At 60.0% G+C, this 26,412-nt stretch overlaps 2 protein-coding genes across 9 annotated transcripts in view; one reads left to right on the plus strand and one right to left on the minus strand.

The window, feature by feature from the left end:
• LOC121275073 (cyclic AMP-dependent transcription factor ATF-1-like) overlaps positions 1-19,185 on the plus strand; it is a 103,461-nt gene extending 84,276 nt beyond the window's left edge. For 6 of the 8 annotated variants that reach the window (XM_041182473.1, XM_041182474.1, XM_041182477.1 and 3 more), the window contains one exon: positions 18,982-19,185. In XM_041182473.1, coding sequence (XP_041038407.1) covers positions 18,982-19,177 — 196 coding nt within the window. In that variant the 3' untranslated portion in view covers positions 19,178-19,185. Of the gene's footprint in view, positions 1-18,976 lie in introns of all 8 variants that reach the window. The other 2 variants (XM_041182478.1, XM_041182475.1) reach the window with 1 other exon arrangement.
• Positions 19,186-21,664: 2,479 nt separating this feature from the next.
• LOC121275065 (coatomer subunit zeta-1-like) overlaps positions 21,665-26,412 on the minus strand; it is a 78,211-nt gene continuing 73,463 nt past the window's right edge. Inside the window, exons 9-10 of the mRNA XM_041182460.1 lie at positions 22,072-22,180; positions 21,665-21,898 (exon numbers count right to left, since the gene is read on the minus strand). Of these exons, the coding sequence (XP_041038394.1) occupies positions 21,665-21,898; positions 22,072-22,180 (343 nt within the window). The remainder of the gene's footprint in view (positions 21,899-22,071; positions 22,181-26,412) is intronic.

Genomic DNA, 26,412 nt, shown 5'->3' on the forward strand with positions numbered 1-26,412 from the left:
CACACACACCCCGAGACCCCCTCTCTCTCACACACACCCCGAGACCCCCTCTCTCTCTCACACACACCCCGAGACCCCCCTCTCTCACACACACACCCCGAGACCCCCTCTCTCTCACACACACACACCCCGAGACTCCCTCACTCTCACACACACACCCCGAGACCCCCTCTCTCTCACACACACACCCCGAGACCCCCTCTCTCACACACACACACCCCGAGACCCACTCTCCCACACACACACACTCCGAGACCCCCACTCACACACACCCCGAGACCCTCTCTCTCACACGCACACACTCCGAGACCCTCACTCACACACACCCCGAGACCCTCTCTCTCTCACAGACACACCCCGAGACCCCCTCTCTCTCTCACACACACCCCGAGACCCACACTCACACAAACCCCGAGACCCCCTCACTCTCACACACACACCCCGAGACCCTCTCTCTCACTCACACACACCCCGAGACCCCCTCTCTCACACACACACACTCCGAGACCCCCTCTCTCTCTCACACACACACCCCGAGACCCCCTCTCTCACACACACACACCCCGAGACCCCCTCTCTCACACACACACCCCGAGACCCTCTCTCCCACACACACACACTCCGAGACCCCCACTCACACACACCCCGAGACCCTCTCTCTCACACACACACACTCCGAGACCCTCCCTCACACACACCCGAGACCCTCTCTCTCTCACAGACACACCCCGAGACCCCCTCTCTCTCTCACACACACCCCGAGACCCCCTCGCTCTCACACACACACACCCCGAGACCCCCACTCACACACACTCCGAGACCCCCGCTCTCTCACACACACACCCCGAGACCCCCTCTCTCTCACACACACACACCCCGAGACCCCCTCTCTCTCACACACACCCCGAGACCCCCTCTCTCTCTCACACACACCCCGAGACCCCCTCTCTCACACACACACACCCCGAGACCCTCTCTCCCACACGCACACACTCCGAGACCCCCACTCACACACACCCCGAGACCCTCTCTCTCACACGCACACACTCCGAGACCCTCACTCACACACACCCCGAGACCCTCTCTCTCTCACAGACACACCCCGAGATCCCCTCTCTCTCTCACACACACCCCGAGACCCCCTCGCTCTCACACACACACACCCCGAGACCCCCACTCACACACACCCCGAGACCCCCTCTCTCTCACACACACACCCCGAGACCCCCTCGCTCTCACACACACACACCCCGAGACCCCCTCTCTCTCACACACACCCCGAGACCCCCCCTCTCTCACACACACACCCCGAGACCCCCTCTCTCACACACACACACCCCGAGACCCCCTCTCTCACACACACACACCCCGAGACCCCCCCTCTCTCACACACACACCCCGAGACCCCCTCTCTCTCACACACACACCCCGAGAACCCCTCGCTCTCACACACACACACCCCGAGACCCCCTCTCTCTCACACACACCCCGAGACCCCAACTCACACACACACACCCCGAGACCCACCCTCACACACACACACCCCGAGACCCCCTCTCACGCACACACACCCCGAGACTCCCTCTCTCACACACACACATACCCCGAGACCGCCTCTCTCTCACACACACCCCGAGACCCCCTCTCTCTCACACACACACCCCGAGACCCACTCTCACACACACACACACCGCGAGACCCCCTCTCACACACCCCGAGAACCCCTCCCACACACACACACACACCCCGAGACCCCCTCCCACACACACACACACCCCGAGACCCCCTCTCTCTCTCACACACACCCCGAGACCCCCAATCACACACACCCCGAGACCCCCACTCACACACACACACCCCGAGACCCACCCTCACACACACACCCCGAGACCCCCTCTCACGCACACACACCCCGAGACCCCCTCTCTCTCACACACACACCCCGAGACCCACTCACACACACACACACCGCGAGACCCCCTCTTACACACCCCGAGAACCCCTCCCACACACACACACACACCCCGAGACCCCCTCCCACACACACACACACCCCGAGACCCCCTCTCTCTCTCACACACACCCCGAGACCCCCACTCACACACACCCCGAAACCCCTCTCTCTCTCACACACACCCCGAGACCCCCACTCACACACACACACCCCGAGACCCGCCCTCACACACACACACCCCGAGACACCCTCTCACGCACACACACCCCGAGACCCCCTCTCACACACACACACACCCCGAGACCCCCTCTCTCTCTCACATACACGCCCCGAGACCCCCTCTCACACACACACCCCGAGACTCCCTCTCACACATACACACCCCGAGACCCCCTCTCACACACACACACACACACACACCGAGACCCCCTCTCACACACACACACACCCCGAGACCGCCTCTCTCTCACACACACCCCGAGACCCCCTCTCTCTCACACACACACCCCGAGACCCCCTCTCTCTCACACACACCCCGAGACTCCGTCTCACACACACACACACCCCGAGACCCCCCTCCCACACACACACACACCCCGAGACCCCCCTCTTTCTCTCACATACACGCCCCGAGACCCCCTCTCTCTCACACACACACCCCGAGACTCCCTCTCACACACACACACCCCGAGACTCCCACTCACACACACACACACCCCGAGACCCCCTCCCACACACACACACACACCCCGAGACCCCCTCTTTCTCTCACATACACGCCCCGAGACCCCCTCTCTCTCACACACACACCCCGAGACTCCCTCTCACACACACACACCCCGAGACTCCCACTCACACACACACACACCCCGAGACCCCCTCCCACACACACACACACACCCCGAGACCCCCTCTTTCTCTCACATACACGCCCCGAGACCCCCTCTCTCTCACACACACACCCCGAGACTCCCTCTCACACACACACACCCCGAGACTCCCACTCACACACACACACACCCCGAGTCCCCCTCTCACACACACACACACACACCCCTAGACCCCCTCTCAAACACACACACACTCCGAGACCCTCACTCACACACACCCCGAGACCCTCTCTCTCTCACAGACACACCCCGAGACCCCCTCTCTCTCTCACACACACCCCGAGACCCACACTCACACAAACCCCGAGACCCCCTCACTCTCACACACACACCCCGAGACCCTCTCTCTCACTCACACACACCCCGAAACCCCCTCTCTCACACACACACACTCCGAGACCCCCTCTCTCTCTCACACACACACCCCGAGACCCCCTCTCTCACACACACACACCCCGAGACCCCCTCTCTCACACACACACCCCGAGACCCTCTCTCCCACACACACACACTCCGAGACCCCCACTCACACACACCCCGAGACCCTCTCTCTCACACACACACACTCCGAGACCCTCACTCACACACACCCCGAGACCCTCTCTCTCTCACAGACACACCCCGAGACCCCCTCTCTCTCTCACACACACCCCGAGACCCTCTCTCTCACACACACACACCCCGAGACCCCCACTCACACACACTCCGAGACCCCCGCTCTCTCACACACACACCCCGAGACCCCCTCTCTCTCACACACACACACCCCGAGACCCCCTCTCTCTCACACACACCCCGAGACCCCCTCTCTCTCTCACACACACCCCGAGACCCCCTCTCTCACACATACACACCCCGAGACCCTCTCTCCCACACGCACACACTCCGAGACCCCCACTCACACACACCCCGAGACCCTCTCTCTCACACGCACACACTCCGAGACCCTCACTCACACACACCCCGAGACCCTCTCTCTCTCACAGACACACCCCGAGATCCCCTCTCTCTCTCACACACACCCCGAGACCCCCTCGCTCTCACACACACACACCCCGAGACCCCCACTCACACACACCCTGAGACCCCCTCTCTCTCTCACACACACACCCCAAGACCCCTTCTCTCTCACACACACACCCCGAGACCCCCTCTCTCTCTCACACACACCCCGAGACCCCCCCTCTCTCACACACACACCCCGAGACCCCCTCTCTCACACACACACACCCCGAGTCCCCCTCTCTCACACACACACACCCCGAGACCCCCTCTCTCACACACACACACCCCGAGACCCCCCCTCTCTCACACACACACCCCGAGACCCCCTCTCTCTCACACACACACCCCGAGAACCCCTCGCTCTCACACACACACACCCCGAGACCCCCTCTCTCTCACACACACCCCGAGACCCTCACTCACACACACCCTGAGACCCCCTCTCTCACACACACACACCCCGAGACTCCCTCTCTCTCACACACACACCCCGAGACCCCCAATCTCTCACACACACACCCCGAGACCCGCTCTCTCTCTCACACACACCCCGAGACCCCCCTCTCTCTCTCGCACACACCCCGAGACCCCAACTCACACACACACACCCCGAGACCCACCCTCACACACACACACCCCGAGACCCCCTCTCACGCACACACACCCCGAGACTCCCTCTCTCACACACACACATTCCCCGAGACCGCCTCTCTCTCACACACACCCCGAGACCCCCTCTCTCTCACACACACACCCCGAGACCCACTCTCACACACACACACACCGCGAGACCCCCTCTCACACACCCCGAGAACCCCTCCCACACACACACACACACCCCGAGACCCCCTCCCACACACACACACACCCCGAGACCCCCTCTCTCTCTCACACACACCCCGAGACCCCCAATCACACACACCCCGAGACCCCCACTCACACACACACACCCCGAGACCCACCCTCACACACACACCCCGAGACCCCCTCTCACGCACACACACCCCGAGACCCCCTCTCTCTCACACACACACCCCGAGACCCACTCACACACACACACACCGCGAGACCCCCTCTTACACACCCCGAGAACCCCTCCCACACACACACACACACACTCCGAGACCCCCTCCCACACACACACACACACCCCGAGACCCCCTCTCTCTCTCACACACACCCCGAGACCCCCACTCACACACACCCCGAAACCCCTCTCTCTCTCACACACACCCCGAGACCCCCACTCACACACACACACCCCGAGACCCGCCCTCACACACACACACCCCGAGACACCCTCTCACGCACACACACCCCGAGACCCCCTCTCACACACACACACACCCCGAGACCCCCTCTCTCTCTCACATACACGCCCCGAGACCCCCTCTCACACACACACCCCGAGACTCCCTCTCACACATACACACCCCGAGACCCCCTCTCACACACACACACACACACACACCGAGACCCCCTCTCACACACACACACACCCCGAGACCGCCTCTCTCTCACACACACCCCGAGACCCCCTCTCTCTCACACACACACCCCGAGACCCCCTCTCTCTCACACACACCCCGAGACTCCGTCTCACACACACACACACCCCGAGACCCCCTCCCACACACACACACACCCCGAGACCCCCTCTTTCTCTCACATACACGCCCCGAGACCCCCTCTCTCTCACACACACACCCCGAGACTCCCTCTCACACACACACACCCCGAGACACCCACTCACACACACACACACCCCCAGACCCCCTCCCACACACACACACACACCCCGAGACCCCCTCTTTCTCTCACATACACGCCCCGAGACCCCCTCTCTCTCACACACACACCCCGAGACTCCCTCTCACACACACACACCCCGAGACTCCCACTCACACACACACACACCCCGAGACCCCCTCCCACACACACACACACACCCCGAGACCCCCTCTTTCTCTCACATACACGCCCCGAGACCCCCTCTCTCTCACACACACACCCCGAGACTCCCTCTCACACACACACACCCCGAGACTCCCACTCACACACACACACACCCCGAGTCCCCCTCTCACACACACACGCACACACCCCTAGACCCCCTCTCAAACACACACACACCCCGAGACCCCCTCTCTCTCTCACATACACGCCCCGAGACCCCCTCTCTCTCACACACACACCCCTAGACTCCCTCTCACACACACACACACCCCGAGACTCCCACTCACACACAAACACACACCCCGAGACCCCCTCTCACACACACACACACCCCGAGACACCCTCGCACACACACACACACCCCGAGACCCCCTCTCTCTCTCACACACACCCCGAGACCCCCTCTCTCTCTCACACACACACCCCGAGACCCCCTCCCTCTCACACAGACACCCTGAGACCCCCTCTCTCTCTCACACACCCCGAGACACCCTCTCTCTCTCACACACCCCGAGACTCCCTCTCTCTCACACACACACCCCGAGACCCACTCTTTCTCACACACACACCCCGAGACCCCCTCTCTCTCACACACACCCCGAGACCCCCTCTCTCTCATACACACACCCCGAGACCCCCTCTCACACACACACCCCGAGACCCTCTCCCACACACACACACACACACCCCGAGACCCTCTGTCTCACACACACACCCCGAGACCCTCTCTCTCACACACACACCCCGAGACCCTCTCCCACGCACACACACACACCCCCCGAGACCCTCTGTCTCACACACACACCCCAAGACCCTCTCCCTCTCACACACACCCCGAGACCCCCTCTCTCTCTCACACACACCCCGAGACCCTCTCTCTCTCTCACACACACCCCGAGACCCCCCCTCTCTCACACACACACCCTGAGACCCCCTCTCTCACACACACACACCCCGAGACTCCCTCTCTCTCACACACACACCCCGAGACCCCCAATCTCTCACACACACACCCCGAGACCCCCTCCCACACACACACACACCCCAAGACCCGCTCTCTCTCTCACACACCCCGAGACCCCCCTCTCTCTCTCGCACACACCCCGAGACCCCAACTCACACACACACACCCCGAGACCCACCATCACACACACACACCCCGAGACCCCCTCTCACGCACACACACCCCGAGACCCCCTCTCTCACACACACACATACCCCGAGACCGCCTCTCTCTCACACACACCCCGAGACCCCCTCTCTCTCACACACACACCCCGAGACCCACTCTCACACACACACACACCGCGAGACCCCCTCTCACTCACCCCGAGAACCCCTCCCACACACACACACACACCCCGAGACCCCCTCCCACACACACACACACCCCGAGACCCCCTCTCTCTCTCACACACACACCGAGACCCCCACTCACACACACCCCGAGACCCCCACTCACACACACACACCCCGAGACCCCCTCTCTCTCACACACACACCCCGAGACCCACTCACACACACACACACCGCGAGACCCCCTCTTACACACCCCGAGAACCCCTCCCACACACACACACACCCCGAGACCCCCTCCCACACACACACACACACCCCGAGACCCCCTCTCTCTCTCACACACACCCCGAGACCCTCTCTCTCTCACACACACCCCGAGACCCCGTCTCTCTCTCACACACACCCCGAGACCCCATCTCTCTCTCACACACACACCCCGAGACCCCGTCTCTCTCTCACACACACACCCCGAGACCCCCTCTCACACACACACACACACACACACCCCGAGACCCCCTCCCACACACACACGCACCCCAAGACCCCCTCTCTCTCTCACATACACGCCCCGAGACCCCCTCTCACACACACACACCCCCCAAGACAACATCTATCTCTCTCACACACACCCTGAGAGCCCCTCTCACACACACACACCCCGAGACCCCCTCTCACACACACACACCCCGAGACTCCCTCTCACACACACACACCCCGAAAGCCTCTCTCGCTCTCACACCCACACACCCTGAGACCCCCTCTCTCTCTCACACACACCCCGAGAGCCCCTCTCTCTCACACACACACCCCGAGACCCCCTCTCTCTCACACACACACCCCGAGACCCCCTCTCTCACACACACCCCGAGACCCTCTCTTTCTCTCATACACACCACGGGACCCCCTCTCTCTCACACACACACCCCGAGACCCCCTCTCTCTCATACACACACCCCGAGACCCCCTCTCTCACACACACCCCGAGACCCTCTCTCTCACACACACCCCGAGACCCTCTCTCTCTCATACACACCATGGGACCCCCTCTCTCTCACACACACACCCCGAGACCCCCACTCTCTCACACACACACCCCGAGACCCTCTCTCTCTCTTACACACACCCCGAGACCCCCTCTCTCTCTCACACACACACCCCGAGACCCCCTCTCACACACACATCCCGAGACCCCCTCTCTCTCTCACACACACACCCCAAGACCCCCTCCCACACACACACACACACACACCCGAGACCCCCTCACTCTCTCACACACCCCGAGACCCCCTCTCTCTCACACACACACCCCGAGACCCTCTCTCTCTCTCACACACACACCCGAGACCCCCTCTCTCACACACACACACACACCCCGAGACCCCCCCCCCACACACACACACTCCCCGAGACCCCCTCTCTCTCTCACATACACACCCCGAGATCCCCTCTCTCTCACACACACACCCCGAGACCCCCTCTCACACACACACACACACACACCCCGAGACCCCCTCCCACACACACACACACCCCGAGACAACATCTCTCTCTCACACACACCCCGAGACCCCCTCTCTCTCTCACACACACCCCGAGACCCCCTCTCACACACACACACCCCTAGAGCCTCTCTCGCTCTCACACCCACACACCCCGAGACCCCCTCTCTCACACACACACCCCGAGACCCCCTCTCTCTCTCACACACACACCCCGAGACCCCCTCTCTCTCACACACACCGCGAGACCCTCTCTCTCTCTCATACACACCACGGGACCCCCTCTCTCACACACACACCCCGAGACCCCCTCTCTCACACACACCCCGAGACCCTCTCTCTCTCTCATACACACCACGGGACCCCATCTCTCTCACACACAAACCCCGAGACCCCCACTCTCTCTCACACACACCCCAAGACCCCCTCTCTCTCTCTCACACACATCCCGAGATCCCCTCTCTCTCACACACACCCCGAGAGCCCCTCCCACACACACACACACTCCGAGACCCCCTCTCTCTCTCACATACACACCCCAAGACCCCGTCTGACACACACACACACCCCGAGACCCCCTTCTCTCTCACACACACACCCCGAGACCCTCTCTCTCTCTCACACGCACCACGGGACCCCCTCTCTCTCACACACACACCCCGAGACCCCCTCTCACACTCACTCATACCCCGAGCCCCCTTCTCACACACAATCCCCGAGACCCCCCTCTCTCTCACACACACCCCGAGAACCCCTCTCTCTCACACACACCCCGAGACCCCCTCTTTCTCACACACAATCCCCGAGACCCCCCTCTCTCTCACACACACCCCGAGACCCCCCTCTCTCTCACAAACACCCCCCGAGACCCCCTCTTTCTCACATACACAGCCCGAGACCCCCTTTCACACACACACCCCGAGACCCCCTCTCTCACACACACACACACCCCGGGACCCTCCCCTACACACACACACACCCCGAGACCCCCTCTCACACACACACCCCGAGACCCCCTCTCACACACACACCCCGAGACCCCCTCTCTCACACACACACCCCGAGACCCCTTCTCTCTCTCACACACACCCCGAGACCCCCTCTCTCTCACACACACACCCCGAGACCCCCTCTCTCTCACACACACCCCGAGAATCCCTCTCTCCCACACACACACCCCGAGTTCCCCCCTCTCTCACACACACATACACCCCAGGACCCCCTCTCACACACACACACACACACACACACACACACACCCGGAGACCCCCTCTCACACACACACCCCGAGACCCCCTCTCACACACACACACCTCGAGACCCCCTCTCTCTGACACACACCCCGAGACCCCCTCTCTCTCTCACACACACCCCGAGACCCCCTCTCTCTCTCACACACACACCCGGAGACCACCTCTCTCTCACACATACACACCCCGAGACCCCCTCTCTCTCACACACACACACCCCGAGACCCCCTCTCACACACACATCCCGAGACCCCCTCTCTCTCTCACACACACCCCAAAACCCCCTCCCACACACACACACACACACCCGAGACCCCCTCACTCTCTCACTCACCCCGCGACCCCCTCTCTCTCACACACACACCCCGAGACCCTCTCTCTCTCTCTCACACACACTCCCCGAGACCCCCTCTCTCACACACACACTCACCCCGAGACCCCCTCCCACACACACACACTCCCCGTGACCCCCTCTCTCTCTCACATACACACCCCGAGATCCCCTCTCTCTCACACACACACCCCGAGACCCCCACTCACACACACACACACAAACACACACACACCCTGAGACCCCCTCCCACACACATACGCACCCCAAGACCCCCTCTCTCTCTCACATACACGCCCCGAGACCCCCTCTCACACACACACACACCCCAAGACCCCCTCTCTCTCTCACATACACGCCCCGAGACCCCCTCTCACACACACACACACCCCAAGACCCCCTCTCTCTCTCACACACACCCCGAGAGCCCCTCTCTCTCACACACACACCCCAAGACCCCCTCTCTCTCACACACACACCCCGAGACCCCCTGTCCGTACAATCACACCCCGGACCCCCCCCTCTCACACACACCCTGAGACCCCCTCTCTCTCTCACACACACACCCCAAGACCCCCTCCCACACACACACACACCCGAGACCCCCTCTCTCTCTCACACACACACCCCAAGACCCCCTCCCACACACACACACACACCCGAGACCCCCTCACTCTCTCACACACCCCGAGACCCCCTCTCTCTCACACACACACACCCCGAGATCCTCTCTCTCTCTCACACACATACCCCGAGACCCCCTCCCTCACACACACACACACACACCCCGAGACCCCCTCCCACACACACACACTCCCCGCGACCCCCTCTCTCTCTCACATACACACCCCGAGATCCCCTCTCTCTCACACACACACCCCGAGACCCCCTCTCTCACACACACACACACCCTGAGACCCCCTCTCACACACACACCCCAAGACCCCCTCTCACACACACACACCCCGAGAGCCTCTCTCGCTCTCACACCCACACACCCCGAGACCCCCTCTCTCTCTCACACACACCCCGAGAGCCCCTCTCTCTCACACACACACCCGAGACCCCCTCTCTCACACACACACCCCGAGACCCCCTCTCTCTCACACACACACCCCGAGAGCCCCTCTCTCTCATACACACTCCCCGAGACCCTCTCTCACACACACACCCCGAGAGCCCCTCTCTCTCACACACACACACACACCCCGAGACCCTCTCACTCACACACACAGAGACCCCCTCTCTCTCACACACACACCCCGAGACCCCCTCTCTCTCACACACACACCGAGACCCTCTCTCTCACACACACACCCCGAGAGCCCCTCTCTCTCACACACACCCCGAGAGCCCCTCTCTCTCACACACACACCCCGAGACCCCTTCTCTCTCACACACACCCCGAGAGCCCCTCTCCCTCATACACACACCCCGAGACCCCCTCTCTCACACACACACCCCGAGACCCCCTCTCTCACACACACCCCGAGACCCTCTCTCTCTCACACACACCCCGAGACCCTCTCTCTCTCACACACACCCCGAGACCGCCTCTCTCTCACACACACACCCCGAGACCCCCTCTCTCACACACACCCCGAGACCCTCTCTCTCTCACACACACCCCGAGACCCCCTCTCTCACACACACACCCCGAGACCCCCTCTCTCTCTCACATACACACCCCGAGATCCCCTCTCTCTCACACACACACCCCGAGACCCCCACTCACACACACACACACAAACACACACACACCCTGAGACCCCCTCCCACACACATACGCACCCCAAGACCCCCTCTCTCTCTCACATACACGCCCCGAGACCCCCTCTCACACACACACACACCCCAAGACCCCCTCTCTCTCTCACACACACCCCGAGAGCCCCTCTCTCTCACACACACACCCCAAGACCCCCTCTCTCTCACACACACACCCCGAGACCCCCTGTCCGTACAATCACACCCCGGACCCCCCCCTCTCACACACACCCTGAGACCCCCTCTCTCTCTCACACACACACCCCAAGACCCCCTCCCACACACACACACACCCGAGACCCCCTCTCTCTCTCACACACACACCCCAAGACCCCCTCCCACACACACACACACCCGAGACCCCCTCACTCTCTCACACACCCCGAGACCCCCTCTCTCTCACACACACACACCCCGAGATCCTCTCTCTCTCTCACACACACACCCCGAGACCCCCTCCCTCACACACACACACACACACCCCGAGACCCCCTCCCACACACACACACTCCCCGCGACCCCCACTCTCTCTCACATACACACCCCGAGATCCCCTCTCTCTCACACACACACCCCGAGACCCCCTCTCTCACACACACACACACCCTGAGACCCCCTCTCACACACACACCCCAAGACCCCCTCTCACACACACACACCCCGAGAGCCTCTCTCGCTCTCACACCCACACACCCCGAGACCCCCTCTCTCTCTCACACACACCCCGAGAGCCCCTCTCTCTCACACACACACCCCGAGACCCCCTCTCTCACACACACACCCCGAGACCCCCTCTCTCTCACACACACACCCCGAGAGCCCCTCTCTCTCATACACACACCCCGAGACCCTCTCTCTCACACACACACCCCGAGAGCCCCTCTCTCTCACACACACACACACACCCCGAGACCCTCTCTCTCACACACACAGAGACCCCCTCTCTCACACACACACCCCGAGACCCCCTCTCTCTCACACACACACCGAGACCCTCTCTCTCACACACACACCCCGAGAGCCCCTCTCTCTCACACACACACACACACCCCGAGAGCCCCTCTCTCTCATACACACACCCCGAGACCCTCTCTCTCACACACACACCCCGAGAGCCCCTCTCTCTCACACACACACACACACCCCGAGACCCTCTCTCTCACACACACAGAGACCCCCTCTCTCTCACACACACACCCCGAGACCCCCTCTCTCTCACACACACACCGAGACCCTCTCTCTCACACACACACACCCCGAGAGCCCCTCTCTCTCACACACACCCCGAGAGCCCCTCTCTCTCACACACACCCCGAGAGCCCCTCTCTCTCACACACACACCCCGAGACCCCTTCTCTCTCACACACACCCCGAGAGCCCCTCTCCCTCATACACACACCCCGAGACCCCCTCTCTCACACACACACCCCGAGACCCCCTCTCTCACACACACCCCGAGACCCTCTCTCTCTCACACACACCCCGAGACCCTCTCTCTCTCACACACACCCCGAGACCGCCTCTCTCTCACACACACACCCCGAGACCCCCTCTCTCACACACACCCCGAGACCCTCTCTCTCTCACACACACCCCGATACCCCCTCTCTCACACACACACCCCGAGACCCCCTCTCTCACACACACCCCGAGACCCTCTCTCTCTCACACACACCCCGAGACCCCCTCTCTCACACACACACAGAGACCCCCTCTTTCTCACACACACAACCCGAGACCCCCTCTCTCTCACACACACCCCGAGACCCCCTCTTTCTCACACACACAACCCGAGACACCCTCTCTCTCACACACACCCTGAGACCCCCTCCCACACACACACACACTCCGAGACCCCCTCTCTCTCTCACATACACACCCCAAGACCCCGTCTCACACACACACACACACCCCGAGACCCCCTTCTCTCTCACACACACACATACCCCGAGACCCCCTCTCACACACACACACCCCGAGACCCTCTCTCTCTCACACGCACCACGGGACCCCCTCTCTCACACACACACCCCGAGACCCCCTCTCACACTCACTCATACCCCGAGCCCCCTTCTCACACACGCACACTCCGAGACCCCCTCCCATACACACACACACCCCGAGACCCCCTCTCTCTCTCACACACACCCCGAGACCCCCTCTCTCTCACACACAATCCCCGAGACCCCCTCTCTCACACACACCCCGAGAACCCCTCTCTCTCACACACACCCCGAGAACCCCTCTCTCTCACACACACCCCGAGACCCCCCTCTCTCTCACACACACCTTGAGACCCCCTCTCTCTCTCACACACACACCCCGAGACGCCCTCTCTTTCTCACATACACAACCCGAGACCCCCTTTCACACACACCCACCCCGAGACCCCCTCTCTCACACACACACACACCTCGAGACCCCGTCACACAGACAAACACACCCCGAGACCCGCTCTCTCTCACACACACCCCGGGACCCCCCCCCACACACACACCCCGAGACCCCCTCTCACACACACACCCCGAGACCCCCTCTCTCACACACACACCCCGAGACCCCTTCTCTCTCTCACACACACCCCGAGACCCCCTCTCTCTCACACACACACCCCGAGACCCCCTCTCTCTCACACACACCCCGAGAATCCCTCTCTCTCACACACACCCCGAGACCCCCCTCTCACACACACATCCCGAGACCCCCTCTCTCTCTCACACACACCCCAAAACCCCCTCCCACACACACACACACACCCGAGACCCCCTCACTCTCTCACTCACCCCGCGACCCCCTCTCTCTCACACACACACCCCGAGACCCTCTCTCTCTCTCTCACACACACACCCCGAGACCCCCTCTCTCACACACACACTCACCCCGAGACCCCCTCCCACACACACACACTCCCCGAGACCCCCTCTCTCTCTCACATACACACCCCGAGATCCCCTCTCTCTCACACACACACCCCGAGACCCCCACTCACACACACACACACAAACACACACACACCCTGAGACCCCCTCCCACACACATACGCACCCCAAGACCCCCTCTCTCTCTCACATACACGCCCCGAGACCCCCTCTCACACACACACACACCCCAAGACCCCCTCTCTCTCTCACACACACCCCGAGAGCCCCTCTCTCTCACACACACACCCCAAGACCCCCTCTCTCTCACACACACACCCCGAGACCCCCTGTCCGTACAATCACACCCCGGACCCCCCCCTCTCACACACACCCTGAGACCCCCTCTCTCTCTCACACACACACCCCAAGACCCCCTCCCACACACACACACACCCGAGACCCCCTCTCTCTCTCACACACACACCCCAAGACCCCCTCCCACACACACACACACCCGAGACCCCCTCACTCTCTCACACACCCCGAGACCCCCTCTCTCTCACACACACACACCCCGAGATCCTCTCTCTCTCTCACACACACACCCCGAGACCCCCTCCCTCACACACACACACACACACCCCGAGACCCCCTCCCACACACACACACTCCCCGCGACCCCCTCTCTCTCTCACATACACACCCCGAGATCCCCTCTCTCTCACACACACACCCCGAGACCCCCTCTCTCACACACACACACACCCTGAGACCCCCTCTCACACACACACCCCAAGACCCCCTCTCACACACACACACCCCGAGAGCCTCTCTCGCTCTCACACCCACACACCCCGAGACCCCCTCTCTCTCTCACACACACCCCGAGAGCCCCTCTCTCTCACACACACACCCCGAGACCCCCTCTCTCACACACACACCCCGAGACCCCCTCTCTCTCACACACACACCCCGAGAGCCCCTCTCTCTCATACACACACCCCGAGACCCTCTCTCTCACACACACACCCCGAGAGCCCCTCTCTCTCACACACACACACACACCCCGAGAGCCCCTCTCTCTCATACACACACCCCGAGACCCTCTCTCTCACACACACACCCCGAGAGCCCCTCTCTCTCACACACACACACACACCCCGAGACCCTCTCTCTCACACACACACCCCGAGACCCCCTCTCTCTCACACACACACCGAGACCCTCTCTCTCACACACACACCCCGAGAGCCCCTCTCTCTCACACACACCCCGAGAGCCCCTCTCTCTCACACACACACCCCGAGACCCCTTCTCTCTCACACACACCCCGAGAGCCCCTCTCCCTCATACACACACCCCGAGACCCCCTCTCTCACACACACACCCCGAGACCCCCTCTCTCACACACACCCCGAGACCCTCTCTCTCTCACACACACCCCGAGACCCTCTCTCTCTCACACACACCCCGAGACCGCCTCTCTCTCACACACACACCCCGAGACCCCCTCTCTCACACACACCCCGAGACCCTCTCTCTCACACACACACCCCGAGACCCCCTCTCTCACACACACCCCGAGACCCTCTCTCTCTCACACACACCCCGATACCCCCTCTCTCACACACACACCCCGAGACCCCCTCTCTCACACACACCCCGAGACCCTCTCTCTCTCACACACACCCCGAGACCCCCTCTCTCACACACACACAGAGACCCCCTCTTTCTCACACACACAACCCGAGACCCCCTCTCTCTCACACACACCCCGAGACCCCCTCTTTCTCACACACACAACCCGAGACACCCTCTCTCTCACACACACCCCGAGACCCCCTCCCACACACACACACACTCCGAGACCCCCTCTCTCTCACATACACACCCCAAGACCCCGTCTCACACACACACACACACCCCGAGACCCCCTTCTCTCTCACACACACACATACCCCGAGACCCCCTCTCACACACACACACCCCGAGACCCTCTCTCTCTCACACGCACCACGGGACCCCCTCTCTCTCACACACACACCCCGAGAACCCCTCTCACACTCACTCATACCCCGAGCCCCCTTCTCACACACGCACACTCCGAGACCCCCTCCCATACACACACACACCCCGAGACCCCCTCTCTCTCTCACACACACCCCGAGAGCCCCTCTTTCTCACACACAATCCCCGAGACCCCCTCTCTCACACACACCCCGAGAACCCCTCTCTCTCACACACACCCCGAGACCCCCTCTCTCTCACACACACCTTGAGACCCCCTCTCTCTCTCACACACACACCCCGAGACCCCCTCTCTTTCTCACATACACAACCCGAGACCCCCTTTCACACACACACACCCCGAGACCCCCTCTCTCACACACACACACACCTCGAGACCCCGTCACACAGACAAACACACCCCGAGACCCGCTCTCTCTCACACACACCCCGGGACCCCCCCCCACACACACACCCCGAGACCCCCTCTCACACACACACCCCGAGACCCCCTCTCACACACACACCCCGAGACCCCCTCTCTCTCACACACACCCCGAGACCCCTTCTCTCTCACACACACACCCCGAGACCCCCTCTCTCTCACACACACCCCGAGAATCCCTCTCTCTCCCACACACACACCCCGAGTTCCCCCCTCTCACACACACACATACACCCCGGGACCCCCTCTCTCACACACACACACACACACACACACACACACACCCGGAGACCACCTCTCTCTGACACACACCCCGAGACCCCCTCTCTCTCACACACACACCCCGAGACCCCCTCTCTCACACACACACAGAGACCCCCTCCCTCTCACACACACCCCGAGACCCCCACTCTCTCTCACACACACCCCGAGACCCCCTCTCTCTCTCTCTCACACATCCCGAGATCCCCTCTCTCTCACACACACCCCGAGAATCCCTCTCTCTCCCACACACACCCCGAGACCCCCTCTCTCTCACACACACACACCTCGAGACCCCCTCTCTCTCTCACACATACCCCGAGACCCCCTCTCTCTCACACACACCCCGAGAATCCCTCTCTCTCTCACACACACACCCCGAGTTCCCCCCTCTCACACACACACATACACCCCGGGACCCCCTCTCACACACACACACACACACACCCGGAGACCACCTCTCTCTCACACACACACACCTCGAGACCACCTGTCTCTCACACACACCCCGAGACCCCCTCTCTCTCACACACACACCCCGAGACCCCCTCTCTCACACACACTCACACCCCGAGAACCCCTCTCTCACACACACACACACCCGGAGACCACCTCTCTCTCACACACACTCCCCGAGACCCCCCGTCTCACACACACATCCTGACACCCCCTCTCACACACACCCCGAGACCCCCCCCCTCTCTCACACACACACCCCGAGACCCCCACTCATACACACACCCCGAGACCCCCTCTCTTTCACACACCCCGCGACCCCCTCTCACACACGCACCCCGAGGACCCCCTGTAAATACTGACACACTCCCCGGGGACCCCCTGTCAATACTGACACACTCCCCGGGGACCCCCTGTAAATACTGACACACTCCCCGGGGACCCCCTGTAAATACTGACACACTCCCCGGGACCCCCTGTAAATACTGACACACTCCCCGGGGACCCCCTGTAAATACTGACACACTCCCCGGGGACCCCCTGTAAATACTGACACACTCCCCGGAACCCCCTGTAAATACTGACACACTCCCCGGGGACCCCCTGTAAATACTGACACACTCCCCGGGGACCCCCTGTAAATACTGACACACTCCCCGGGGACACACCCTGTAAATACTGACACACTCCCCGGGGACACACCCTGTAAATACTGACACACTCCCCGGGGACCCCCTGTAAATACTGACACACACCCCGGGGACCCCCTGTAAATACAGACACACTCCCCGGGAACACCCTGTAAATACTGACACACTCCCACTCCCCGGGGACACCCTGTAAATAATGACACACTCCCCGGAGACCCCCTGTAAATACTGACACACTCCCCGCGGACCCCCTGTAAATACTGACACACTCCCCGGGGACCCCCCTGTAAATACTGACACTCTCCCCGGGGACCCTGACGGATAAACCTGTGTCTGCTTTGTCAGGGAAGCAGCGCGGGAGTGTCGGCGGAAGAAGAAGGAATATGTCAAGTGCCTGGAGAACCGAGTGGCTGTGTTGGAAAATCAGAACAAGACGCTGATCGAGGAGCTGAAGGCGCTAAAGGACCTTTACTGTCACAAAACTGTCTGAACCTCCCCCAGCTCCTGTCAGAGACTCTTTGGAAGATGAGTCCTGTGGACTATTAGACTTGAGGGCGGGGTGGGGGGGGTCTGGCGGTGAGTGCGGGGGAGAGTTTTTAACCTGTAACTGAATATGCAGCAGCCTTCGGGTGGGATTGGGGGGGGTGGTTAAGCCGGTGTGGGGTGGGGGCTATAAACTCTTTTTTATTCCCCCCCCTCCACCTCCCACACGAATTGGGAGGCGAGAGCGAGAGTTCCCGATGACTAGAGAGACCGGGACCCCCCACCCCCACCAGCCCCTCCCCAACCCGCCGGCCCTCTTTCTACCCCCAACCCGCCCGTCTCCCCCCCCCCACCTCCCCCCCACCACCACCACCAGCCCTCTCGGCTGCAGTGGGAACGAGGGAGGGCAGAGGTTTCCCGGAGCTGGGAATTGAGGAGAAAGCTGCGGACACCTCACGATTTTCATATACATTCCTAGCTCACTTCTACAGACCTTTTGTGTAGCTGCCTGTAGGTTATTACCTTTTTTAAATATATATATATATTTATATCTTTATATATATATAAATATATATATATATATGTGTGTGTATTTATATAATACTGTACGGAACTTTATTCAGCTGCTAACTGAAGTGATTCTGCAAGACGTTGGAATCGGATAGCACTGTCGGGTGCCCCTGTCTTCTTTCTCTGCTGGGAGACTGTCACCCCCCCACCCCCCCACAAGCCCTCTGCACCCCCCTGGGATTTCAAACTCTGCTTTTTTGCATTGGCCTGGCCCTCGGGCACACGGCAGTGACTTTGTATTAAATTTTTAACAAGGTTCAGCAACTCGTCTGTTGGCTGCTGCTCCAGCCGCGAGCGCCGAGCTGTGCCCGGGCTAGCTGGAGTGTCTGTGTGTCTGTGTGTGTGTCTGTGTCTGTGTGTGTCTGTGTGTGTGTGTGTGTGTGTGTGTGTCTGTGTGTGTGTGTGTGTGTGTGTGTGTGTGTGTGTGTGTGTGTGTGTGTGTGAGTCTGTGTGTGTGTGTGTCTGTGTGTGAGTCTGTGTGTGTGTGTGTGTGTGTGTGTCTGTGTGTCTGTGTGTCTGTGTGTGTGTCTGTGTGTGTCTGTGTGTGTGTGTCTGTGTGTGTATCTGTTAGTGTGTGTGTCTGTGTGTCTGTGTCTGTGTGTGTGTGAGAGAGAGAGACTGGAGTGTGCGTGTGTGTCTGTGTGTGTGTGTCTGTGTGCGGGAATGTGTGTGTGTGTGCGTGTGTGTTTGTGTGCGTGTGTGTCTCTGTGTGTGTGTGTGTGTCTGTGTGTGTGTGTGTGTGTGTGTGCGCATGTGTGTCTGTATCAGAGCACGTTTGCGTGTGTGTGTGTGTGTGCGTGTGTCTGTGTGTGTGTGTCCGTTTGCGTGTGTGTGTGTGTGTGTGTGTGTGTGTGTGTGTTTCTGTGTGTTTGTGTGTGTGTGTCTGTCTGTATCTGAGCACATGTGTGTGTGTGTGTGTTTCTGTGTGCGCGCATGTGTATCTGTATCTGAGCACGTGTGTGTGTGTGTGTGTGTGTGTGTCTGTATCTGAGCACGTGTGTGTGTGTGTGTGTCTGTGTGTGTGTGTCTGTGTATGTGTGTATGTCTGTGCGTGTGTGTGTGTCTGTGTTTGTGTGTGTGTGTGTCTGTGTATGTGTGTTTGTGTGTGTGTGTGTGTCTGTATCTGAGCACGTGTGTCTGTGTATGTGTCTGTGTGTGTCTGTATGTGTGTCTGTGTATGTGTGTTTATGTGTGTGTGTGTGTCTGTGTATGTGTGTTTGTGTGTGTGTCTGTATCTGAGCACGTGTGTGTCTCTGTGTGTGTCTGTGTGTGTGTGTCTGTGTGTGTGTGTGTCTGTGTGTGTGTGTGTGTGTGTGTGTGTCTGTATCTGAGCACGCGTGTGTGTATGTCTGTGTGTGTGTGTCTGTGTGTGTGTGTGTGTCTGTGTGTGTGTGTCTGTGTGTGTGTGTGTGTGTCTGTGTGTGTTCTCCCTGGAACAGGGGAAACAGGAACTGGGGCCAGAGAGAGTTAGCGGACAGCTCCTGGCACCCGAGACACGGCTCCCTGGGAGTGAGGGGGAAAAGGAGGCTTTAAGGAGCTTGGGATAACGGCGTGACAAGTGAGGGCCCAGCAGGAGCGGGAATGGAGACCCTATCCGACGGCAGGTAAGTGTGCGGTCGCGTGCAGGGTCAAACCAGGGGCCGCGCCACAATCCCGATTCTGACCCCCCCACGGGGAGCGGGGAGAGGAATTGGGCCCCGGGTTTGGTTCTTGCCTCTTCCCCGGGTATCGGGTGGCTGAGGGAGGGAGGAAGTGGGTAGGGAGCGCCGTTTCTGACGATGCGCCGACTGTCAACGCAACATGGGGGCAGCGGGAGGGGGTGAACTTTCTCCAGCTCATCACCTGCCCCCCCCCCCCCCCGGGGTTAAAGGCGACGCTCGACCCCGATTCTAAACACAGATCGTGCGGTTTTTGTTCTTTATTAAGAAGCTGAGCGAGCGAGCGGGGCCCCTAAGGGTCAGGCAGCGGCGGCCGCGCCGGTCAGCAGCGAGTGGCGGTCAGTGCCAGGGCCAGGAGAATGCAGGGCAGCGGACTGCACGCCCCACCCCCGTTGACGGCCTTGACCTTGTCGATCCAGTCTCCATACTTGGACATGCGGGTGTACACCCCCACCTTGCGAGCCAGACCGCACTGCACCCCGAAACTCGACACTCCCACCAGGTAAAAGCGCTGGTCCCAGTAGTTGAAACACTGCAGAGGTCCACCGCTGTCCCCCTGTGCAGGGTGTTCAAAACAAAAAGGTTAAGCAGGTCACAGCCCCCTGACCCTCAAACCAGCCTCTGTCTTCTTCAAAAGAAGCGAGCGTCATTGCAGAGCTGGGAGAGACGCTTGGGGGAGTGTGTGTGTGGGGGGGGGGGGAGGTGGGTGGGGGGGGGTGAAAGATCCACCTGTCCATAGTTTGGGAGCTCCGGACCGGGGTAACTTTGGGCATTGCCCGCCGATAGCGGAGACTTGGAAATCGGCCGGGGTCGGGGAGGAAGGTCCAGGGTATCAGAACTAGATGAAGGTACAGAGCTCGGGGGCAGGGGGCAGTCAGTGCTGGAGGACGTTACAGAGTTAGGGAGGGGTGTAGGGGCTGGAGGAGGTTACAGAGATAGGGAGGGGTGTAGGGGGCTGGAGGAGGAGGTTACAGAGATAGGGAGGGGTGTAGGGGCTGGAGGAGGTTACAGAGATAGGGAGGGGTGTAGGGGCTGCAGGAGGTAACAGAGATAGGGAGGGGTGTAGGGGCTGGAGGACGTTACAGAGATAGGGAGGGGTGTAGGGGCTGGAGGAGGTTACAGAGATAGGGAGGGGTGTAGGGGCTGGAGGAGGTTACAGAGATAGGGAGGGGTGTAGGGGCTGGAGGAGGTTACAGAGATAGGGAGGGGTGTAGGGGCTGGAGGAGGTTACAGAGATAGGGAGGGTTGTCGGGGCTGGAGGAGGTAACAGAGATAGGGAGGGGTGTAGGGGCTGGAGGACGTTACAGAGATAGGGAGGGGTGTAGGGGCTGGAGGAGGTTACAGAGAGTGGGAGGGGTGTAGGGGCTGGAGGAGGTTACAGAGATAGGGAGGATTGTAGGGGCTGGAGGAGGTAACAGAGATAGGGAGTGTTTTAGGGGCTGAAGGAGCTTACAGAGATAGGGTTTTAGGGGGCTGGAGGAGGTTACAGAGATAGGGTTTTAGGGGGCTGGAGGAGGTTACAGAGATAGGGAGGCGTGTTGGGGGCTGGAGGAGGTTAAAGAGATAGGGAGGGTTGTAGAGGCTGGAGGAGGTTACAGAGAAAGGGACGGTCACAGAGGCTGGAGGAGGCTACACAGATAAGGAGGTTTGTAGTAGTTGGAGGAAGTTACAGAAATAGGGAGGTTTGTAGTAGTTGGAGGAAGTTACAGAAATAGCGAGGGTTGCAGGGCCTGGAGGAGGTTACAGAGATAGGGAGGGTTGTAGGGGGCTGGAGCAGTTTACAGAGATAGGGAGAGTTGTAGGAGCTGAAGGAGTTTACAGAGATAGGGAGGGTTGCTGGGGCTGGAGGGGGTTACAGAGATAGGGAGTGTTGTAGGAGCTGGAGGAGTTTACAGAGACAGGGAGGGTTGCTGGGGCTGGAGGGGGTTACAGAGATAGAAGGTTGTTGGGGGCAGGAGGGGTTAACAGAGATCGGAAGTGTTGGAAGGGCTGGAGGAGGTTACAGAGATAGGGAGAGTTGTAGGAGCTGAAGGAGTTTACAGAGATAGGGAGGGTTGCTGGGGCTGGAGGAGGGTACAGAGATAGGGCGGGGGTCAGGGCTAGAGGGGGTGACAGAGATAGGGAGGGGTGTAGGGGACTGGAGGAGGTTACAGAGATAGGGAGGTTTGTAGGGACTGGAGGAGGTTACAGAGTTAGGGAGGGGTGTAGGGTCTGGAGGAGATTACAGGGTTAGGGAGGGTTGTATGGGCTGGAGGACGTTACAGTGACAGGGAGGCTTGTAGGGGCTGTAGGAGGTAACAGAGATAGGGTTGTAGGGAGCTGGCGGAGGTAACAGGGAGTGTTGTAGGGGCTGGAGGGCATTGCAGAAATAGGGAGAGTTGTAGTTGCTCAAGCAGGTTATAGAGATAGGGCGGGTTGTAGGGGCTGGAGGATGTAACAGAGATAGGGAGGTTTGTCGGGGCTGGAGGAGGTTACAGACATAGGGTTGTAGGGGGCTGGAGGAGGTAACAGATAGGGAGTGTTGTAGGGGCTGGAGGGCGTTGCAGAATTAGGGTGAGTTGTAGGGGCTGGAGGGGTTTACAGAGATAGGAAGGGTTGTAGGGGCTGGAGGAGGTTACAGAGATAGGGAGGGTTGTAGGGGCTGGAGGCGGTTACAGAGATAGCGAGGGTTGGAGGAGGTTGCAGAGATAGGGAGGGTTGTAGGGGCTGGAGTAGGTTACAGACATTGGGAGGGTTGTTGGGGCTGGAGGAGGTTACAGAGATAGGGAGGGTTGTAGGTGGCTGGAGGAGGTTACTGAGATAGGGAGGGTTGTAGGGGCTGGAGGACGTTACTGAGATGGGGGGGTGTCGTGGCTGCAGTAGGTGACAGAGATAGGGAGGGTTGTAGGGGGCTGGAAGAGGTTACAGAGATAGGAAGGGTTGTCGTGGCTGGAGGAGCTAACAGAGATTGGGAGGGTTGTAGACGCTGGAGGTGGTTACAGAGATAGCGAGGGTTGGAGGAGGTTACTGAGATAGGGAGCGTTGTTGTGGCTGGAGTACGTTACTGAGATAGTGAGGTTTGTAGGGGGCTGGAGGAGGTTACAGAGATATGGAGTGTTGTAGGGGCTGGAGGAGTTTACAGAGATAGGGAGGGGTGTTGGGGCTGTAGGTGGTGACAGAGATAGGGAGTGTTGTAGGGGCTGGAGGAGGTTAAAGAGATAGGGAGTGGTGTATGGGCTGGAGGAGTTTACAGTGATAGGGAGGGTTGTAGGGGCTGGATGAGGTTACAGAGATAGGGTGGGGTGTAGGGGCCTGGAGGAGATTACAGAGATAGGGACGGTCATAGGGGCTGGAGGAGGTTACAGAGATATGGAGGGTTGAAGGGGGCTGGATGAGGTAAAGAGATAGGGTTGTAGGAGCTGGAGGAGTTTATAGAGATAGCAGAGTGTTGGAGGAGGTTACAGAGATAGGGAAGGTTGTTGGGGCTGGAGGAGGTTACCGAGATAGGGAGGGTTGTAGGGGGCTGGAGGTGGTTTCAGAGATAGGGAGGGTTGTAGGGGCTGGAAAAGTTTACAGAAATAGGGAGGGTTGTAGGGACTGGAGGCCGTTACAGAGATAGAGAGGGCTGTAGGGGCTGGAGGAGGTTACGGGGATAGGGAGGGGTGTAGGGGCTGGAGGAGGTTACAGAGATAGGGAGTGTTGTAGGGGATGAAGGAGGTTACAGAGATAGGGTTTTAGGGGGCTGGAGGAGGTTACAGAGATAGGGAGGGTTGTAGGGGCTGGAGGAGGTTACAGAGATAGGGAGGGTTGTAGGGGCTGGAGGAGGTTACAGAGATAGGGAGGCGTGTTGGGGACTGGAGGAGGTTAAAGAGATAGGGAGGGTTGTAGGGGCTGGAGGAGGTTACAGAGATAGGGAGGTTTGTAGTAGTTGGAGGAAGTTACAGAAATAGGGAGGGTTGCAGGGCCTGGAGGAGGTTACAGAGATAGGGAGGGTTGTAGGGGGCTGGAGCAGTTTACAGAGATAGGGAGGGGTGTAGGGGCTGGAGGAGGTTACAGAGATAGGGAGGGGTGTAGGGGCTGGAGGAGGTTACAGAGATAGGGAGGGGTGTAGGGGCTGGAGGAGTTTACAGAGATAGGGAGGGTTGTAGGAGCTGAAGGAGTTTACAGAGATAGGGAGGGTTGCTGGGGCTGGAGGGGGTTACAGAGATAGGGAAGGTTGTAGGGGCTGGAGGAGTTTACAGAGATAGGGAGGGGTGTAGGGGCTGGAGGAGGTAACAGATAGGGAGTGTTGTAGGGGCTGGAGGGCGTTGCAGAATTAGGGAGAGTTGTAGGGGCTGGAGGGGTTTACAGAGATAGGGAGGGTTGTAGGGGCTGGAGGCGGTTACAGAGATAGCGAGGGTTGGAGGAGGTTACTGAGATAGGGAGCGTTGTAGAGGCTGGAGGAGGTTACAGAGATTGGGAGATTTGTAGGGGGCTGGAAGAGGTTACAGAGATAGGGAGGGTTGTAGGGACTGGAGGATGTTACAGACATTTGGAGGGTTGTTGGGGCTGGAGGAGGTTACAGAGATAGGGAGGGTTGTAGGTGGCTGGAGGAGGTTACTGAGATAGGGAGGGTTGTAGGGGCTGGAGGACGTTACTGAGATAGGGAGGGCTGTCGTGGCAGCAATTTGTGACAGAGATAGGGAGGGTTATAGGGGGCTGGAAGAGGTTACAGAGATAGGGAGGGTTGTAGGGACTGGAGGATGTTGCAGAGATAATGAGTGTTGTAGGGGCTGGAGGAGGTTACAGAGTTGGGGAGGGTTGTAGGTACTGGATGAGCTTACAGAGATAGTGAGGGTTGTGGGGGCTAGAGGAGGTTACAGAGGTAGGGCTGTCGGGGCTGTAGGTGGTTACAGAGATAGGGAGGGTTGTTGGGGCTGGAGGAATTTACAGAGATAGGGAGGGTTGTAGGAGCTGGAGGAGGTTACAGAGATAGGGAGGGTTGTAGGAGCTGGAGTAGGTTACAGAGATAGAGAGGGTTGTAGGAGCTGGAGGAGTTTACAGAGATAGGGAGGGGTGTAGGGGCTGGAGGAGGTTACAGAGATAGGGAGG

Source organism: Carcharodon carcharias (genome assembly GCF_017639515.1).
Source record: "Carcharodon carcharias isolate sCarCar2 chromosome X unlocalized genomic scaffold, sCarCar2.pri SUPER_X_unloc_1, whole genome shotgun sequence".
Lineage (NCBI taxonomy): Eukaryota > Metazoa > Chordata > Chondrichthyes > Lamniformes > Lamnidae > Carcharodon > Carcharodon carcharias.